This window comes from Girardinichthys multiradiatus, chromosome 4, assembly GCF_021462225.1.
Source record: "Girardinichthys multiradiatus isolate DD_20200921_A chromosome 4, DD_fGirMul_XY1, whole genome shotgun sequence".
Taxonomy (NCBI): domain Eukaryota; kingdom Metazoa; phylum Chordata; class Actinopteri; order Cyprinodontiformes; family Goodeidae; genus Girardinichthys; species Girardinichthys multiradiatus.
This window is the reverse complement of record NC_061797.1, coordinates 15,770,124-15,790,207: the sequence shown is the minus strand read 5'-3', so window position 1 is coordinate 15,790,207 and position 20,084 is coordinate 15,770,124. Positions and strand designations below refer to the sequence as shown.

The window sequence follows — 20,084 nt, the reverse complement described above, 5'->3', positions numbered from 1 at the left end:
GCTAATAAATATGTTTAATTGGTTGCCTCTGCAAAAACATTTCCTTCTCTAAGAGATTTATTTATTTGTCTCTTTTACTTTCATCTTTCCTGTGACCCTTTTTTTCTGTGTTCTAATAGAAGTTTGATATAAATACAACCTGGTAAATGACAGCTATGAATTTGAAGAGCGACAGAAACCTGTTTAAGCTCTGCATTTTCACTAGTGCTTAAAGCACTGAAAATGAAATAATGTTTTGAAAATGTTATCCTCAACAAGCATCTGCACAGATGTCTTTTCCAAGACGTGTTAATTATTCAGTCTGTGCCTCTTACATTTGAGAGTTTATACTATCAATTAAAATGGTACGGCTAAACATTTGTTCTTTGCAGATAAAATTAAATGTTATACTGCTGTTTAATTTGACTACATTAACTTTGACTATCAGTTCAGACTTCTTGTGGAAAGCGGGTGCATTCTGTTTATAATTAAGTTCGTAATGATCACGCTGGGCCCATTAAGGTTAAGCCAGCTAATCTTTCTATGCGCTCTGTAACACCTAACAGTTCAACATTAGTGAAAACTTCCTCCCACTGATTTTTCTCATGATGCAAAATTAAAAAAACGTTTCTGTTAGGGTATCAAATTAACTAAAATACTGAAGATTTAGATGAACCTAAATAATTTTAGGAACCGTTTACCTATAGTTTCGCTGCTTTCATCACATTTAATAGCCATTAGCTGCTGCTAATTCAAATATTTGCATTAATTCATATATTTGCATTTTCTTCTCTTTCTTCTGTTGTATTTATGATGCATGGCTGACAGGATGACTTAAAGATTACACACCATGCTGACAACAGCTTGAGCAGCTTTTGTAAATGGCAGAAGAAACTGAACATGAAAGGAGAAGAACACCCGCTGCACCATGACGTAGCTGTTCTGCTCACCAGGTAAAGAAATTCCCGACTCACAGCGGGCTCATTCTAGATGCAAAATTACACAGTGAAATTCATCAGAATGTTTCAGGAAGCACCATGGTGCCACTTTTATCATAATCTATCTTGTGTTTCAGTTTTTGCTCTCATAGATTTAGTATGTCTGCTGTCTTGAAATCAGTAGGCTCTTTGCTTTTCTGTAGGGCATCACATATAAAACAACGTACTATATAGAAGAATACTTAGCTGTCTGCTGTGTTGTGCTAACTGTAGAAGAAATATTTTGTCTTTAACACTTCACTGTCATTGCTGGTTATGCTGCAGGTTGTATTGAAGACTTTGCAAAGAACTGTATTTTTTTTATGGCATCAAGACAAAATACAATGAAAATGCTACTTTTGATGAACTAGCTTAGGAACCTGTCCATGATTCTTCAGTGCCTTGCAAAAAAATACTTTTTGAAATTTAGTGACAACAATTGCAAACATCGTTTTTGGTGATATGTGATACAAAGTGGCTTCTGTTTTTTTTTTTTTTTTTTTACATACAAACAAAGAAGTATGTGCATTTTATTCAGCTCCTGAGTCAATACTCACTTTTTTTAAGTGTCATTTTAGGCAAATACAGCTGCAGATCCTTTGGGGTATGTCTCTATCAACTTTGCAGAATTAGAAATAAATTCTTCCCATTTTTCTTTGCCAAACAGGTGAGCTCAGTCAGACTGAATAGAGAATGTCTTTAAATGAAAATTTCAAGTCTCGACACAGATCTGGAGTTTGCTACATTTTAACACATGGATGTACTTTGATATAAACCATTCCATTTTAGCCATGGCTGATTGTTTAGGGTTGTTTTCCTGCTGGAAGGTGGTCCTCTGCCCCAGTCTCAAGTCTTTTGTAGCCCATAATAGGTTTTCTTCCAGTACTGTCTTGTATTATTGTCTATCCATCTTCCCATGAACTCTGACAAGCTTGTCTGTCCCTTCAGCAGGGACAGAGAAGCCCCATAATATGATCCTGCAATCATTCTTGATTAGGATGGCATGTTCAGGGTGATGTGTAGGGGGATGATCATTGTTTTTCCTCTGCACACACCATTTTGACCTGTGCACCTTCCTTAGATTTTTCCACCTCAGCTGTGGATGTTTGTCGCTCCTAAAAAGTTGCCATTAGTGTCTCAGGTATTCTCTGTGTAAAGCCCACCTTGCAAGGCCTGGCAGTTTTGGGGGGCAGTCATCTCTTGGTTGGTTGTGCCGTACACTTTCCGATTTTTGATACTGGATTGAACGGTGATATTTTTATTGTTTATTTCCTAACCCTGTTCCAAATTCTCCACAACATTATCCTTGATCCGTCTAATTGTTCGATTCTGTTTCTGTCAAACCTCTGAGGCTTTCACAGAACTGCTGCATTTATATTGAGATTAGCTCACACGTAGTTGGGCTCTATTTACTGATTAGATGACTTCTGAAGGCAGATGATTGTCCTGGATAATATTTAGGGATACGAGAATAAAAGGGGCAGAACACAAATGCATGCTTCAGGCTGTATTTGTTAAAATCATATATATTTTCTTCTACTTAACAGTTACAATATGTGAAGCTGTGTTGGTTTGATCACATAAAATTCCAATAAAATTCCCTCTAGGTTTTTGAATACCCATAAAAGACTAAACATTTACATGTGCGCAAACAAAAATATTGATCTTTCATTCCTTTTGGATGTTTTCAGATTGTCATAGACTTTATTCAGCTCATTGATAGATAAAATCAGTTCTCTGTCATTATATGTAGGACAGTGGGGAGTCTGCCATGCTTCCCAATCTAAAGGGAATTCTTTATGCTTACTTATATTTGATCTGTAATGTGATATTATTGTCGGAGTGTGTCAGCAGCTATTTTGCCTGACCCACTTGAAATATTTGCCACAGTCCCAGTCTGCCTGATGTTATTAATAGTTAAGAAAACAGCAATACGATCTGGGGTGTCCCAGTTAATAATATGTTTAAAACTGAATTTATTCTTGTTTTGGAATCGACACTGAGTGATGTAAAACACTGTGTAATAATAATTTCAGATTTATCATTATATCAAAATCCAAAATCTTCAGCATAAATTGTCAAGCATCCTTTTTAGGCTCTAAATGCAACACTTTTTACTTTCTGTTATAGTGCAGCAAATCATTACAATGCTTTCATTCTTCCTCAGTAGGACTCTGATCAGCATCCCACATCATGACTTGACAATATTTGGCCACTCTACCTTGCCTGAGTTCTCCAAATCTATCCAATTGTGAGGACATCTGTGGGACACGGCCCTCTTTAGGTGCCCCCGAAGATTTTTTCTAGAGTTTAGTTCTGGCCTTTTGCTATAACTTATGAATTAAGTCATTCTTATGTTGATGTGATGCTGAAAAACTAAATCCGTCTTGCTCTTTAGCTTTCAAGCAGACACCTGAAGGTTTTTGGCCAAACTGAGTAGGTTTAGGACTATTTATAACTTCCATCATGAACTGCAGTTCTAGTTGACAAAAACCAATCTCAGATCAAAATGCTGCCGAATATGACTCAGAATTTCAGGCTTGGCTTGATCAGACAAAAGCAAAGTACCCCACAAGGCTTTGGTAGATTTTAGGTAGACCTGGGTGTTTTCTTTGGAAAATTTGTATTTTGTCCTTCCACCCTACTCCTCAGTGCAGACAAATGCAGAATACAGGAAACCATTGTCACCTAAAGAACACAATCATCAAAATAAAGGATTCATCTTGGTCTGTTTTTTTCTCACAAAAACCTGACACTGTAACAAGGGTAATTGGCTTGAATGTATCGTACTATATAATTAGACACATTTTTGTCATGGTAGTTTTTCATAAATTCTTTTGAGGTCATTTTATTTCTGTTTCATTTTATATCTCATGTTTTTATATGATCCTTCAAAATACATGGATGAGAAATTGTATAAAACTCTTTCTACTACATGTGACTGGTATACAAGGATAAAAAAAAATCACTTTTGGAAGTTGAACAATAATTTGGCACTGAAATGAAACATGGCCTTTTAGTTGTGTAGATTTGGGCAATTAAAGTTTGTCATTGAGGCTACTTTCGAAAGATAAACCCTCTGACCTTTGCAATTACAAGGACGCAAATAAAAATCTTCTGTACATTTAAATCTTTTTTGTATCAGTTTGCTGCTGTCCCCAGCTGTTTTTACCTGCTGACATACAAACTCAAAGAAACGACAGGAAGACTCACATTTTGAAGAAAATAAGTCTTTTTTTTTTTCACACATCTCTTTTCAGTGGTCACTGCCTGAACTTAAGCAAAGAGAAAAAAAATGCACAGATCATTAACTGTTAAAGAACACAAAGCTATGGTTCCTAAGATGTTGCCACTCAGATTTCCAAAGTATTAAATTCTGTATTGGCTGCTGCAAAATGTACAGAAATACAAAGTCAGACTTGCAAATAAGCAATCATAAAGGTTTAGTAGAAAGAAATTCTATAAAATTCTATATTGCTGATTTGACCTTTTGATGATGGGAGGTTTTTAAAGGGAAAGACTGTTTGTGAATGTCGATCCATTCCTTTATTTTTCATTGGCATGTCAAAGTTTTCTGTGCAAAAATGTCATAAAAGCACTTTGAATTTTTAATTTGAAATGTTATTCTTATATTTGAAATGCTGCGAAACAATATTCTTCTGCATTACAGTTTTTGAATTCATATAGTTCAAGTCAGGACTTTACATATACACATTATGAGTAGAAATGTTACATAGGTTTTTTTGGGTTTTAATAAACTTTCTTCCAAGTTGGACTGAGAATATGACAAATAACTTCAGGTTGGCATACAGAATTCAATGTGTATTTTCTATAATTCAATTAGACACCTGGTCAAAATTTTAAATTCAAGCTCAAATGCATACATACCATAGCATTTCAGTTTATAGCAAGTTACTGGTTCACTGGTGCGTTCAGAACCACCTTGAGCTTAACCCTCTCAAGAATGTGGAGATGACAGTGAACTTCTGGGGAACCCCTCCCACACTGCCTCCCCTCACCATTAACACTGTGTCAATTGTGGATCACTTCCAGTCAATTGGGACCACCCTTTCTGAGGACCTTAGATGGTCCTTATACACAGTGTTCAGAAGAAGGCCCAGCAGAGACTATACTTCTTGCGGCAACTCAAGAACTACTACCTTCCACAGGACCTGCTGGCCATCCTCTACACGGCCATTATAGAATCTGTCCTGTGTTCATCCAACACTGTGTGGTTTGGGTCATCCACAAAACGGGACAGGTCCAGACGGCAATGATCAATTAGGTCTGCAGAGAGGATCATCAGGGCTAACCATCCCTCCATTCAGGTCTTGTACAGGTCTAGGGATGGAAAAAGGGCAATGAACATCTCAGCCGACCCCACGCATCCTGGACACAAAGCTGTTTAGATTTTAGTGGCCTTGAGATGAAGAGAAATTTGATTATCCAAGTGGTAGTGCAGGGAAAGGTTAATAAAACTCAAGAGTGACAGCTTTCTGAATTACTCGTAGGTGGGGCGCTGTATTTTAATAACTACTTAAATCAGCTGATCAGACGCACATAAATTTCCCCCAAAACACAGAAAACCATACCTTTATGAAACAACGTGTTTGGTTTTGAAATTTATTGACGGCCCTTAAGCAAACCAGCCATGTGCAGGAGGAGGGAGCGGGCAGACAGCAGCTGCCTGTAATCAGACTGCCTGCATTGGGGCAAATGGGCGGAAGACCCAGCTGTATCCGCGGAGCACCAATATCCAATATCAAACTCCTTCACTGCGGTTGTGTGCTTTTAAAGTCCTTGACCATGGCTGAGAAAACTTCCTCATAATGCCAAAAATTTTAGCTTTTTCAGACAAACTTTGGCGCATTACCAGACCTGACAGTCTCCTCTCCCCAACATTATTTTTATTTTGTTTCTTTATGTTTTATTTTTTTAATTTATTTATTATTATTTCATTTCAAGCAGATTACCTTGTCACACAGTAACATTAATAGGGCATAGCGCACTACACTGATGGCTGGAGGCAGGGCTGGAGGGACTAAGTGGAGTGGAGCCGCACAGCCTAAATAGAGTAGAATAGAATAAGCTGATTGTGATTATGAAAATATGTATTCCGATGAGGCTTGTTTGTAAGATTAAAAGTTGTCTACCTACACAGGTTTTAAACATACATTTTAAGAATTAAGCCCACATATCTGTGTTAAAAATGTTTTTTTTTTATTGGTCTGATGTAAAATTCTAATGTTAAATGTTTTTCATTATCTATGTTGGGTCAGCCAGGGATGGAACAACCACACACAGAACAGATTGGTAAAAACTCTGAATCCAAGAATGCACAACATCAACCCATTTTCAAGAATAGCTTCTAGGAAGGAAGAGTCACAGCTGGTATCCCCATGATATTATAAATCTACAAAACTTTATGTGTAACACCATTGCTTCCTCCTTGACCGGCACTCTTTACTAGAGCAGCATAGGAAAGGACATGTGTGGATGTCTGACTTCGTGGCCAAGATAGACTATTTCTTTGAAGAACCTTAGAGTCCAAAGGTTAAGAACGGTCAGCTGTTTGTGCATCTGACGACCATAAACGAGATGAAAATAAGACTAGCTGTCTTTAACCTTTCTTTCTGAGCTTTTGCGGAAAAAAAATCTGAGCCATAGATTCCACAAGAAGAGATGTCTAATTACGTTGAGTGAAGCTGCTTTTCTGTCCACTGCCCCGAGAGAGGAGGGCTTGAGAACCTCAGCCTCACATGCCATCACACATCTCATCAGCTGTTTGGACCTCCTCCTGTTCTCCTGTTTACCAGAATGATTCACACAAGAGGTTGAACTCAGGCAGAGAAAATTTGTTTAGGATAAAACAATTTAAATATAGTTTTTCATTGTGTTTCTGAGTGATAACAGACCTCTACAATTTGAGACTAGTTTTGGGTTCTGTTCTAAAGTTAAGACAAACTTTATTTTAATGAGTGGTTTAAACACTAATGGTCTGGGAACTGAGGGCTAATTACATAATTTTAAGAATCAATTCTCCAAAACGTTATTGATTTCTAATTTTGGCAAGTATATTCTTAAAATATTATGTTATTAGAATTATGTATAATTTACTCTTCTGATTTGCATTGTGAACTGGTTGCTTAAGCACATGCAAAATATTGTTCATAATTAGCTTTAAAACTAATTTAGCTTCACTCCAAATATGTCAAACAAACCTGGGTTCTTAAACATAAATATTCACATTGAACTGTTATATCGCTGCATTGTTTTATTGCTTTTCAATTTAGGTCCTTTCTTATAGTTTATTAGTTTTCCTTATTCTTAATTTTTTTCTTTAGTAGTCTAGTTAAATGTTATTAGCCTAATTAAATAGTTTGTAAATTGAAGTATGTTAACCTGAAGTTGAATTATTTTTGTTGATAAATTCTTACATTTTGTGAACTTTGTGTGTATTCTATGTATACGTGTGGTTGTAGGGCCTGCTGTCTGAGTACGCCAGTGCTCATTTACTGATTGTTCTATAGCACTGCTACATTGGGCTGGTATTCACAGGACAGTTCCTGACAGTTCCTGACAGATCAAAGTTGTTTGGCTGAAAAAAATATTTGTTAATGATTGCTAATAAACAAACAATAATTATTTCACAACACCTGTAAGCGGAAAATCATCATAATGACAGAAATAAAGGCTTGAAAACATCAGTCTGTGTGTAATTAATCTATATAATGTGCTTAACTTAGTACATTTTGTTACTGAAAGAACAGTTAAACATAATATGACTGCATGTATTTGAGCCTTTATGTATAAATATGGCCCTGTGTGAATCAGAGAAAATCCACAGCAAATTCAAATTCAATGTGTCTCCTGTTTTTTGTTTTTTTTTATCCCCGAATTTGTATGTTTAAAAAAAAAGCTTTAAACACATCACATTGAAAAGCTCTAAATTAATTACATTTAGGCCCATAATGACTTGTAAACTTCAGACCTGTAATGAAAAACATTAAAATACAGTATGTGTAATGTGAATTATGTAATGTCTCAGGTGGTCCAGCTGAAAGTAGTCTAAGTTTACTTATGTTTAAATGCAAGTTACAACCAGATATGATGTTCATATCACAATTTTGCAGGTTAAAAATGTCCAATCCAGCAAGATTAATTACACACCTCTGCAAATTCCTTCTGATTTCACAAGAGAAAACAGTTAGAAATTCAGCGAAGAAATGACTAACATAGAGCAGCTTACTCTGGGACAGAATTTGGTTGAATTGAAGACAAAATGATAAACCATTTCAGAGAGAAGACATTCAGAAGGCAAGATTGATTTATGTGTGAGAGATAAACAAAACAAGAAAATTGGCACCCAGGTAAAAAAGCATGCCAATTACTGGCTTTCTAACTCACAGGTGATGAACCCGTTCAATGAGAAAGTTGGAGAAGTTTGTAGAAAGATCAAAGTTTAACAAAAATAAATGATATCTTGGCTCTTTGCCATCTTACCTCTCTTCATCCTTCCCTTTTGATGTACTTCTTTCATCTACTTCTTCAGCTCTAAGGATGTCATTCATGCTTTATTTTTTTTAATGTTCACATGACCCCAGATAATCTTCGTGCTCCCTCTGCCTTCTCTTTCTTGTCGAAACGCTAAATATTTCTATGCTGTATTCTGTCCTGAGTGAGTCACTGTGCTTGCACACTAAAAAAATTTAGCAACAGCAGCATAATTTCTTTCACATTTTAAATAGACAAATTATGGTGTACTTATATGGACACTGAATGAAATAAACATAGCATATAGCATGTAATCAGTAGATAAATAAATCATGAGGAGAGCTATGACTAACTCAGTCTCTGCTTTTCAAAGGAAGGACATATGTGCAGCCATCAACATGCCGTGTGAGACTCTGGGACTGTCTCATGTGGCGGGAATGTGTCAGCCTCATCGCAGCTGCAGCATTAGTGAAGACACAGGCCTCCCCATGGCCTTCACTGTGGCACACGAGCTGGGACACAAGTAAGTTTTTGTGTCACATATTGTATGTGCACAATCATCCCTGCTATGAACATTTTTCTTTACAAAATAAGTCATGGCCAACATATAAGTTTATTTATGTTTTAAATACCTCAGTTGGCCAAAGTCTCAGATTTGCTATTATGTGCCTTTTTACTATTCTTCTGGAGTTTACTTTTCTTACTCCACCACAAATAGACATTTAGCACTTTGGAAAATGAAACTTAGATTAATAGGAAGAAAACAAAAACAAATATTGCAAAGTGTGGATGCTTAGGGCATTGTAATTTTGCTTCGTCCACATCTATGATGATGAGGATAATAAAATGTTTTACATTTCGATATGAACCTGCTGGGACACCAAATTTTCTCCGTTTTCTCCCAAATTGAGCTGTTTTCATTAAGGGCTTGCTTATTTCATTTAAATGTATTTGCACTTTATTTAAATGAGTGTGTTTTCCTTCCTCTTGTTGCTTCATTAGATTCTAAATGACATTAGTTCAGAATGGGTTTTTCTCTTGTTTTTATTCCTGAGACAACAAAAACAAATTTTACATTAGAACAAACAATCCTTCACCTAAAGGGGAAACTACCCAATGTCCTAACACAGCAGCATTATTCTGTGGGTTATTTAAAACCCTTTTTTGATATATACAAATATTTAAAATTTTATTTATCATTGTCAGTTTAATTTAAAAACACAAACAACAGTGGGTATATGCAGACCAGTGACGTTGAAAATGAAATATGATTGAGGAACCAATTATCTGCTCAATTAAATGTTAATTTAATTTGATTGGTTATGTGAAGTCAGCTTCCATCTGCTGAAAAGCTTTATTTTCGTTGCAATAAAATGACCTTCAGTCACTGAAAGAGCATGTGGTGGATAGCTCAACTTCTTCCACTTGAATGTTGTGCAGAAGTCCTGCTGTGCTAGATTGCTGCTATAAACTTAACTCAAAGTCACCTTCGGCGTTTTACCCTTGATTATATATTAAAAAGAGCCTTTTCTTTGCCCCCTCTGCATGGCTAGCCCTGCGTGTACAGGTCTTTCTCAAAATATTAGCATATTGTGATAAAGTTCATTATTTTCGATAATGTCATGATGAAAATTTAACATTCATATATTTTAGATTTATTGCACACTAACTGAAATATTTCAGGTCTTTTATTGTCTTAATACGGATGATTTTGGCATACAGCTCATGAAAACCCAAAATTCCTATCTCACAAAATTAGCATATCATTAAAAGGGTCTCTAAACGAGCTATGAACCTAATCATCTGAATCAACAAGTTAACCCTAAAAACCTGCAAAAGATTCCTGAGGCCTTTAAAACTCCCAGCCTGGTTCATCACTCAAAACCCCAATCATGGGTAAGACTGCCGACCTGACTGCTGTCCAGAAGGCCACTATTGACACCCTCAAGCAAGAGGGTAAGACACAGAAAGACATTTCTGAACGAATAGGCTGTTCCCAGAGTGCTGTATCAAGGCACCTCAGTGGGAAGTCTGTGGGAAGGAAAAAGTGTGGCAGAAAACGCTGCACAACGAGAAGAGGTGACCGGACCCTGAGGAAGATTGTGGAGAAGGGCCGATTCCAGACCTTGGGGGACCTGCGGAAGCAGTGGACTGAGTCTGGAGTAGAAACATCCAGAGCCACCGTGCACAGGTGTGTGCAGGAAATGGGCTACAGGTGCCGCATTCCCCAGACCTGGGCTACAGTGAAGCAGCACTGGACTGTTGCTCAGTGGTCCAAAGTACTTTTTTCGGATGAAAGCAAATTCTGCATGTCATTCGGAAATCAAGGTGCCAGAGTCTGGAGGAAGACTGGGGAGAAGGAAATGCCAAAATGCCAGAAGTCCAGTGTCAAGTACCCACAGTCAGTGATGGTCTGGGGTGCCGTGTCAGCTGCTGGTGTCGGTCCACTGTGTTTTATCAAGGGCAGGGTCAATGCAGCTAGCTATCAGGAGATTTTGGAGCACTTCATGCTTCCATCTGCTGAAAAGCTTTATGGAGATGAAGATTTCATTTTTCAGCACGACCTGGCACCTGCTCACAGTGCCAGAACCACTGGTAAATGGTTTACTGACCATGGTATCACTGTGCTCAATTGGCCTGCCAACTCTCCTGACCTGAACCCCATAGAGAATCTGTAGGATATTGTGAAGAGAACGTTGAGAGACTCAAGACCCAACACTGTGGATGAGCTAAAGGCCGCTATCGAAGCATCCTGGGCCTCCATAAGACCTCAGCAGTGCCACAGGCTGATTGCCTCCATGCTACGCCGCATTGAAGCAGTCATTTCTGCAAAAGGATTCCCGACCAAGTATTGAGTGCATAACTGTACATGATTATTTGAAGGTTGACGTTTTTTGTATTAAAAACACTTTTCTTATATTGGTCGGATGAAACATGCTAATTTTGTGAGATAGGGATTTTGGGTTTTCATGAGCTGTATGCCATAATCATCCGTATTAAGACAATAAAAGACCTGAAATATTTCAGTTAGTGTGCAATGAATCTAAAATATATGAATGTTAAATTTTCATCATGACATTATGGAAAATAATGAACTTTATCACAATATGCTAATATTTTGAGAAGGACCTGTATTTTGAGGGTGTTACCAAGTATTGGATTGATAGGGGCCTATAGTGAATACTGGGCCTTTCTAAAAAGAGAAAATATATTAATTAGTCCTCCAGTAAGCTCACAGGCTGTTGATCAGAGTTTGAAAGTGTGATGGTACAAGAAACACTCTTACAAAGAAAATGCTGTAAACATGCTGAGCTTCGTCTCTAAAATATATTCCAATTCTTGTTTCACTTGTTGTCTTTTTTCTGCCACCATCAGCTTTTAACACGTTATGCATAATGGAAACTGGTGTTTTATTGTCTAATTTCTTAATTAACCATCCTTAACCATCAATCTTTAGTAACCTTAAAATAATTTGATGGCTTTTAACTGCATTTGCATGATCTCACACTGTAGTTAGCTTTGAAGGTTTTTTTTTTACTTGTTCCTGTAAGCATGTCCTCATATGAGAATCTTTTGATATGATAGACTTAAGAAAAATACTTTTTGTTTTTTTGATATTCCAGTATTTTTAAAATAATTGATCTTGAAAGCAATGTTTTGCCGGGTGCGGGACCGGTGGGCTGTAACCCCCCATTGGGGAAGGGCTTTGGGGATGTGCGATGCTTTTGGGCTGGCGTCCTGGCTAGGCCTGGGGGGCTTGCGTCCTGGTGGGTATGTCGCTGGGGTTTTGGGCAATTGCACGCGCTGGCGCCCAGCCCTGGGTGGGCTTAGGGGTATCCAAAACTGGCAGGGAGGTACCATCTCATTGCAGGTGCTTTCCTTCAGGGAATGTATTCTGCTGGTGGGGCGGAGGGTCTGTGGGAGGGGGTGGGACAATGTCAACCTAGGTGTCTAATGTCTTATGCGTTGTGGGAGTTGTAGGAATGTTGGGTGTAGGTTTTCTTCTGGGGTGGGTGTGGCTGGTCTGCCTTGAGTGGAGGTAGGCATCATTTGGATTTGGGGGTTTGCGGTTCGGATTCTGGTTCCTTGTTTATGTTCCAGTTCCTGACTGTTCTCAGTACCAATTCTGTCTGGAGGAGGGGTCGGAGGGGTGTACATGGTTTGGGTGGATGAGCTGCTTGGTTGGGCAGTGTGCGGTGGTGATTGGGGTATGGCTTCGCTTTGGTGGAGGGGCTGGCCAGTCTTCTTGGTATGGCAGGGGTATGCCATGCAGGACTGTGTGCAGTCGGCATGCTGGGGCACCTCCAGGGTTGAGGTGTGGGGTTGGCGGGGTGCCCGGTCTTTGCCACGCTGCGGTTGCTTTCCTCTAATGCTTCCTCCCACACCTCTGGCCCCCAGCCTTGCTCAAGGGTGCGGTTGCAGTCAGCTGGGTGGGGCAATGGAGCGCGTCTTGTACCTGCACTGGCACGGCTAGTGGGTTGTGCTTTGCCTGGGGCGGCTAGTCGGACTGGGTGTTGGAACCTGGCTGGCACATGTTTACTTTTTTTATTTATTTTCTCTCCTATGGACGGTAGGCCGATGCTGCTGGCATTGGATGGGTTATTTTGGTGGGCTTGGCGGTGTGCTTCTTTGCTGGTGTGGTGCTGGCAGACTGGAGGGTGGCACAGGGGGGTTGCAGACTGTGTGGGGGTGGGGGATTGTGTCCTCGCCGGCCACATTTGGATCAGCTGAACAGTGAATGTGGAGCTGAGCTGGTTGGTGTGTCTCCTTGGGCTGTTGTTGAGGTGGTGGTGATGTGGTGTGTTTGTGTGTTTGCAGGAGATAGTGGGGGCCATGGGCCCTGGGTGCTTGCCGCCACCCATGGACTGCTTGCCGGGTGACTTTGTCATGACTTGGTGTGGGGTCGGGGGGTCTGTTGTGAGTTCGGTGTTTGGTGTCCATTGTTGTGTGTCTTTACGTTGTGTGTGTAGGTGTGACTGTTTTTATGTCTACACATGAGGGTGAGTTTGTGTGATTGTGACTGTGTGCTCTTGTTTTTGTGTCAGGTTGGATCTTGGGGTTCTCCCTCTTCTGGATCAGCTTAGTCACATAAAATGTGGGTCTTATTTTCTTCCCCTCACACTCCCTGCCAATGGCTGGTATCTGCCTGCTGGTGTATTGGTGGTTCTTGGTGTTCGAGGCTGGGTGCTTTGGCGCGTGCCGGCTCACCCCTGGTGGCTGCTTACCGGGGCCTGGGCCCTCTGGCTTTTTCGGGCTTCTGCTGGCGAGCGATGTGCCCCAGGTATTTTACCTCTGGGTCAATGGGTAAATCTGCTCCGGCGTAGATGGCTGCCAGCTGCCTGTATGCTTATTGCTGCAGCTCTCTGGGGCTTCTGCACTGTGTCTGCGGGATGGTTCCCCTGGGGCTCTCCTCTGCTCTTCTCTAAGGGGGTTGTGGTAGTCCCGGCGGTGGTCCTTCAGGGGTTCCTCTGCTCTGGGGGACTTATATAAGTCTGGGGTCTGCGGCTCAGATCTCTTCCGTGTCTGTCTCGGATCCAGGGGGGCAGGTCTGTGGCTCCTCACACTCGCTATTGCATATTTTTATGTAGAAACCTTATATACACAAGCTCGTTCACACTTACACCCACAGATGTTTGGATTCAGGTGTCAAAAAGATACACAGATGTTCTATATTGAGCTGCAGTTGCCACTAAATACATCTTGCCTTCATTAGTACTGTGCACTTTTTTGCTAAAATTGCTGTTGTTATATATGTGTTTCTGCAGGTGTAGAAGCAGTCTTCTAGGGTGTTATCTTGCATTCTCTTCATCCTTCTTTCTCTCCTCTATTATTTTCTTCCTCTCTCCCTTTATCCTTTTTGCCCCACCTCTCTGTCTTTCTTGTTCTCTTTTTTCCCTTTTCGTTTCTGTCTCCGTGTCCATTGACACTGAAATAATCCCATTAACCCTGCTGCAATAATCTACAGCATAACCGGCATCCCGCTCTTAGTATAGCCAGCTATACATTTAAACACCATTATTCGAATTAAGAGTGGTTGACGGAGCTTCTTAAGTTTATTTTTTTTGTTTGTGTCTTTAGCAACTAGCAATATTTCCAAACAGCTGAAAATGTCTTTTTTGAAAGCAAGAGAAAGATATTGTAACTGTCTTTCAGCCATGTGATTGGCAGTGCTCAGCAGCAGGTGTTGGGGGTGCAGCACCGCATTACTCTATGTGCCGTACAGCCAGAGAAATCTACTCAGGCACTTTGTTTGGCATCTCATAAAAAAGCACTCTTTAAACCTTTAGGGTTGTGAATCTCTGGTCATAGGCCAATGCGGCACACACTGCCAATGATCAGCTTAATTTTAAATACACAGATGGGGGAAAAAAAATTATACAGTATGGTACGACCCCCTCTATCAAGATGCAGTTCAATTCAGGGGTTTGTGACAGACAAAAGTGTGATTCAGTCTGATCCAGTTTGATTTGATATGACAAGAAAAAGCAAAGAAATTATTAATCAACTTCCTGAATCTATCGTTCACAAACAGGTTTTTTCTAACTAGTGCCCTTTTGCAAAACCTGATTTACAACTGTGAGAAAAAATTTGGGCTTATTACAACATTGAAAACAGCCAGTGTGCAGATGAGCTAAAATCTCATCAGCAACTCAGCATTTAGCAGCAAAATGCATACTGCTAACTTGCTTGTTGTTTTTGAGATCCACATTCAACATGCTCCACCTCCCTGATGGCAGCTGTGTTCTCCTTTCTGAAAAAAAGTTTATGTCAACAATAGGTACATTATTATTTATTATCTGGCCTTTTACACATCAATACCATTAACATCAACAAATGTGCAGGGTGTTGTAGCAGCTATAAAGTTGCTACATAAAATAATGTATTTGCACTCTGCCCACTGTCAGTCATTTAACATCTGCTTCTATCTTGACTACTCTTCTCCCTTCTTGTTTTGCTTGTCGTGTTATATTTTACAGCTGAAATACCAGTGAGGCTCCTATTCATATTTATTTCACATTTCTTTTCTTTTAATGTAATTAGACGATCAAAGTAAAATACAAAAATGTACAAGATTATTTACACTGTAAAGATAAAATCAGATTGAAAAGACCTGATCTTTGATATCAGATGCATTCACATGTGAAGTGCAAAAAGAGGTGAGTAAAAGCTTTCAAAGCTGTTCTGCCCAGTCACTTCAAAATAAACAAGCTTCACATTTTTCCTATTAGTTGCTTTTTTGAAACCGTGTGCTAACTAAATTGCTAAAGTGCCAGAGGAACATCGAAGTTGTGAGTCTGCAACTCAGTGTTGCTTACAGACATTTAGGGAAAGATATGTTTCCTGTAAAGTGCTTTTGCACCAATATGTCTTTCTAAACAGGGTTGTCTTGTTTGTTAAAGTTTTTCTGTAAGTCAAAAAGCTAAGATACTGTCTGGCAGTATTAATATTAGCATTATATTATATATTGGGTCTCTGGGGACTTGATAAAGCACTATACAAGTTCAGGCCATTTAGCAAATCCTGGGGAACTGGAATAAAACCTAAAAGGAAATGTCTTTAAGCCTGCTTAGTTGCACTGCATAGCCCACCCTTCAATTTATGAGACAGGCTAATATTTCACAGAAAAATTGCAATGACACAAACCTTTTCCACTAGGGAACCTGTGCAGGATACTTAGAAAGTGTTTAGCTTTCTAGGTACATTATAAACTACTGCAAACTCCTTACTCACGTCAGGCCAAGGGACCATGGTGGGAGAAGGCAGAAAATGTGTTTAAATTGGGTAGTATCCAACAGCAAATTCTAGCTATTCTAGTTAGCAGCCAGGCCACAGTCAATAAACTGTGACTGTTGTCAGTTTCATAGCATTTATTTTAATAGTAAGGCTAATTTTGCAACCTGAAGTGGTAACTCTTTGTACTGTATGTGAAGTAGAGCAAGCAGGGAAATTCTCTTTGCTTTTCCTCTTTAGTAATTCACTGCAAAGGTTTCAGTATCAAAGCAGGCTGTGAACCAGGTTATAAACCGCCTAAGTGAAAATAAATTAATCTTGTGAAACTGTTGAGAGTTTTTAAACATTATGAAACCTGTACACTATGCTTAAAAAAGGAGTTGGCTTTTTTACATATAATTTACATATTTCTTTGTGTAGCATCTGTAGAAAAACTTGAGATATACAGGGCTGAAGTGAAGTCTGAGGGGAGCGTTCATTTTGTTGCTGAGCTTTTATCCACAAAGGAGCATGAAGCATGCATACCTGTAATGTGACTGCAACCTTTTTTTCTGAAAATCTTTCGATAGAAGTGAGCTGTCACTAACAAGGTAAAGAACAAATAGGCTTGTTGTGTCTATCACCAGTTTGCACAGGCTTTATTTGTTGCAAAGGATGTCTGAGTCAATACTTCTGCTCACACGGCAAATGAGATGAACATTAAATATTGACTTCTAAGTCTGTATAATACAAGCAGCTTACAGACAGACATTTCTCGTTTGTTGTCAAAAGTAGCTTGATTTTGATTTATGTACTGCATACCATGCTCACCTACATTAATTGCCCCTTTTTGTGGGATTTCCTTTTATGTCACAGCTTTGGGATTCAGCATGATGGCAACGGTAATGACTGTGAACCCATTGGGAAACGACCTTTCGTCATGTCTCCACAGCTCCTGTACGGCACCTTCCTGCCCCGGTGGTCCCGCTGCAGCCGTCAGTATATCACCCGCTTCCTAGAGTGAGTGCTGCTTGATCTGTTTGACCACACTGCTATCTGTTCAAAGTTCTGTGTTTTGAAAAGTTTTCTTTCATCCATGTGAAGAAGTCATACCAGTGTATTTTGGTCCCTTGTAATCAGTGCAGTGAACAGAAACGTTATCCAAAGCAGACCAAGAAAAATAATCTAGCTTTCATAAACCTGTCATTTTAGGCCCGATGGAATAACATGATTTATAATACATGATAGGGTGCTTCTTCTTCTTTCAGTATCTCTCTTTCAAGGTTGCTATACCTTATCATCTGAATTCATCCAACTCTATCTCTAACGTTCTCCTCTGCCATACCAACATCCACCTTTACTACATCCATTAACCTTCTGTTTAGTCTTGTACTTTTCCTCTTCTGTATATCACTGCAATAATTCACTCCAAATAAAATATCTTAATTTCTGCTTTGCCTCCTGCCTTTTTGGAATCCTATGTCATCAGTGCAGAAGGTTTGAATCTAAAGGCCTTTTAATAATAAGATATCATAGATCACATACACAAATGGTGTTAAATTTCTTCTTTAAAATGTGCAATAGACTTTATTCAAATTACAACAATAATTAAAATAATTTATACTCACAAATGTTGACTATACTATTGTTTCACAAGACGTCCAGGACCATTAAGAATATGATAACTGAGTCTTAATAGAAGTGTCTGTGTTTGAGTGTGTGGGGTCTTTATATGTGGGTAGGTGTGAAACAACAAACACAAGACATCAAAGGATTCTCCAAAATGGCTGCTGATACCCCGTGATCAGTCAGATCATGTAATAAGGTGACTGCCTTATACTAGCGACCTTGAGGATTAATATTATCTTTCTTCTAGCACAGGATGAATTCCTTACCACAGAGGACTTAATGATCTAATTACCTCTATTAGAAAGATTGGATTAGAAACAGCTCTTAACAGTAAACTCCCAAGGATTCAGTCAGTCATTTTCTACCGCTTATTCCATAGTGGGTCGCAAGGGAACTGGTGCCTATCTCCAGCAGTCTTTGGGCGAGAGGTGGGGTACACCCTGGACAGGTTGCCAGTCCATCGCAGGGCACTCCCAAGGATTATTAATGTAATTTGATTTGTTTTTCTGTGTTTGATTTTCTGTATCATTGTAAATGTTTTTCCTCATGTACAGCGCTTTAAGTGCCTTGTTGCTGAAAAGCGCTATATAAATAAACTTGACTTGACTGTTTTGATTGCAACAAAGAAATGAGTTACAAGATGGTGAATCTTGTGTCCAATACGTTGCATATAAGATTGTGTGTTCTGCACTAGTTGGTAATAATAATTTAGCAACAAACAAAAACAAAAAAATTATTAGATTAAAACATGATCTCACATTTAAGATATTTATACTTCTCACGTTTGGCCATATGCTTTGCACTCATGCTAAGCTATGCACTGTTAGTTTTCTATATGTAAGAAAAGCAGTTCTAGTTTTGGGAAGTATTTTGTTGAGTTTCCTGTCCTATCACCACTAAAGTAAGAGTGTAACCCATCAAGGCAGTGTTAAATGAGTCAAGGTTTCTATGCACACCAGCAGGATGTATGCATTTCATGTTGTTATTTATATTTTTGGGTTATTTAAGCATATATTAAAGCAATATCTAAAAACCAGAATAATCAAATGTTGCTGTGTTCCCAAACATTCATGGGAATTCATGAATCTTCTCCCAAATCTCATTACTAAAAAATTTCTACTTTTCTGACTGTAAAAGAAAATTCTATTAATTTGATTTTACAAAGCATCTTTTTTTATATATATATATATGGCTGTTAATAGTCAAACATGTAAATTATGTAAAGATCAATTATTTTACCTTATACCTTTCCATTTGAAGGGATTCTTTTTTGTTAAACTTGTAGTTAGATGAAGAAAATTTGAAAAGTTACATGCATTTCGCACCGTAGCTGATATGCATGTTCATCCCACCATGTTAATTTCAAAAGATGTCTACCTATACATGGAGTTACAGATGAGGATTCCTTATCTCACTTGTAACACAAGTAACTGAACCTGAAGCAAAAACATTTCTTTCAAGATATTTCCAAGTAAGCCCTCTGAATACTCAGCCCTTTGTTTATCACAAAACACTGAACGCTTTCTTTGAATTCTTTGGTAAAAATAGCTCACTTTGATATTGTATCATGATTCAACAAGTACATGCCCCTACAGACAACAGAGAAAGTAGGAACTAGTTATCCACATCCTGACATCCTGTTCTTATAAACTATTGTTTGCTGAATGTTCTCACTGTGATTCCGATATATACAAAGATTTGACTTGTAAGCGTTGTGGCTTGGAATGATGTATAATAGAGCCGCAGGGATGTCACTCAGCGGGTGTTCAGGGACTCTTGCTGGTACCCTGCTGGAAATTAATTTGTGTAGATTGCAGTCCAATTTGTGTAGATTGCAGTCCATATTTCATTTGCAGCTCATTGGATAAAGGACAGCTAGAAAAAAAGAGTCAAATTTATTTTATTCTCATTCAGAAATTAGTTTGAGTCTTGAAATAATGTACTATACTAGTGCACCTCATTTTTTCGGGATATTTCAAGTTTAAGGTCTCAAAAATACATATTGTCTTTCTTCCTATTTACTGTGACTGACATTGACTTTTCAAAACCGGCCAGGTTTTTGTGACATAAAAAATAACAGAATAATAATTTAGAAACTTTTCCACCTTTTTTCTAAAATTTTGTGGACATGTCAACTGAAAAAACAAGCAAATCTTTTAAGGTAAAAATAAATAAATGTAATGGTTCTAGAATGATTTTCTTGACATTTTCTCATTTGCAGAGCTATAGGTTGCAGAGAGGTTACATTGGATCAAAATAGTCAGTCAGTAGAAGAGTATAAAAAGTACATCATAT

At 38.7% G+C, this 20,084-nt stretch overlaps 1 protein-coding gene across 1 annotated transcript in view; it reads left to right on the top strand.

Annotated features, from left to right (window-relative positions):
* LOC124867043 (A disintegrin and metalloproteinase with thrombospondin motifs 7) overlaps positions 1-20,084 on the top strand; it is a 198,307-nt gene that overhangs the window by 43,643 nt on the left and 134,580 nt on the right. The window contains exons 6-8 of the mRNA XM_047363243.1: positions 808-932; positions 8,824-8,973; positions 17,037-17,180. Of these exons, the coding sequence (XP_047219199.1) occupies positions 808-932; positions 8,824-8,973; positions 17,037-17,180 (419 nt within the window). The remainder of the gene's footprint in view (positions 1-807; positions 933-8,823; positions 8,974-17,036; positions 17,181-20,084) is intronic.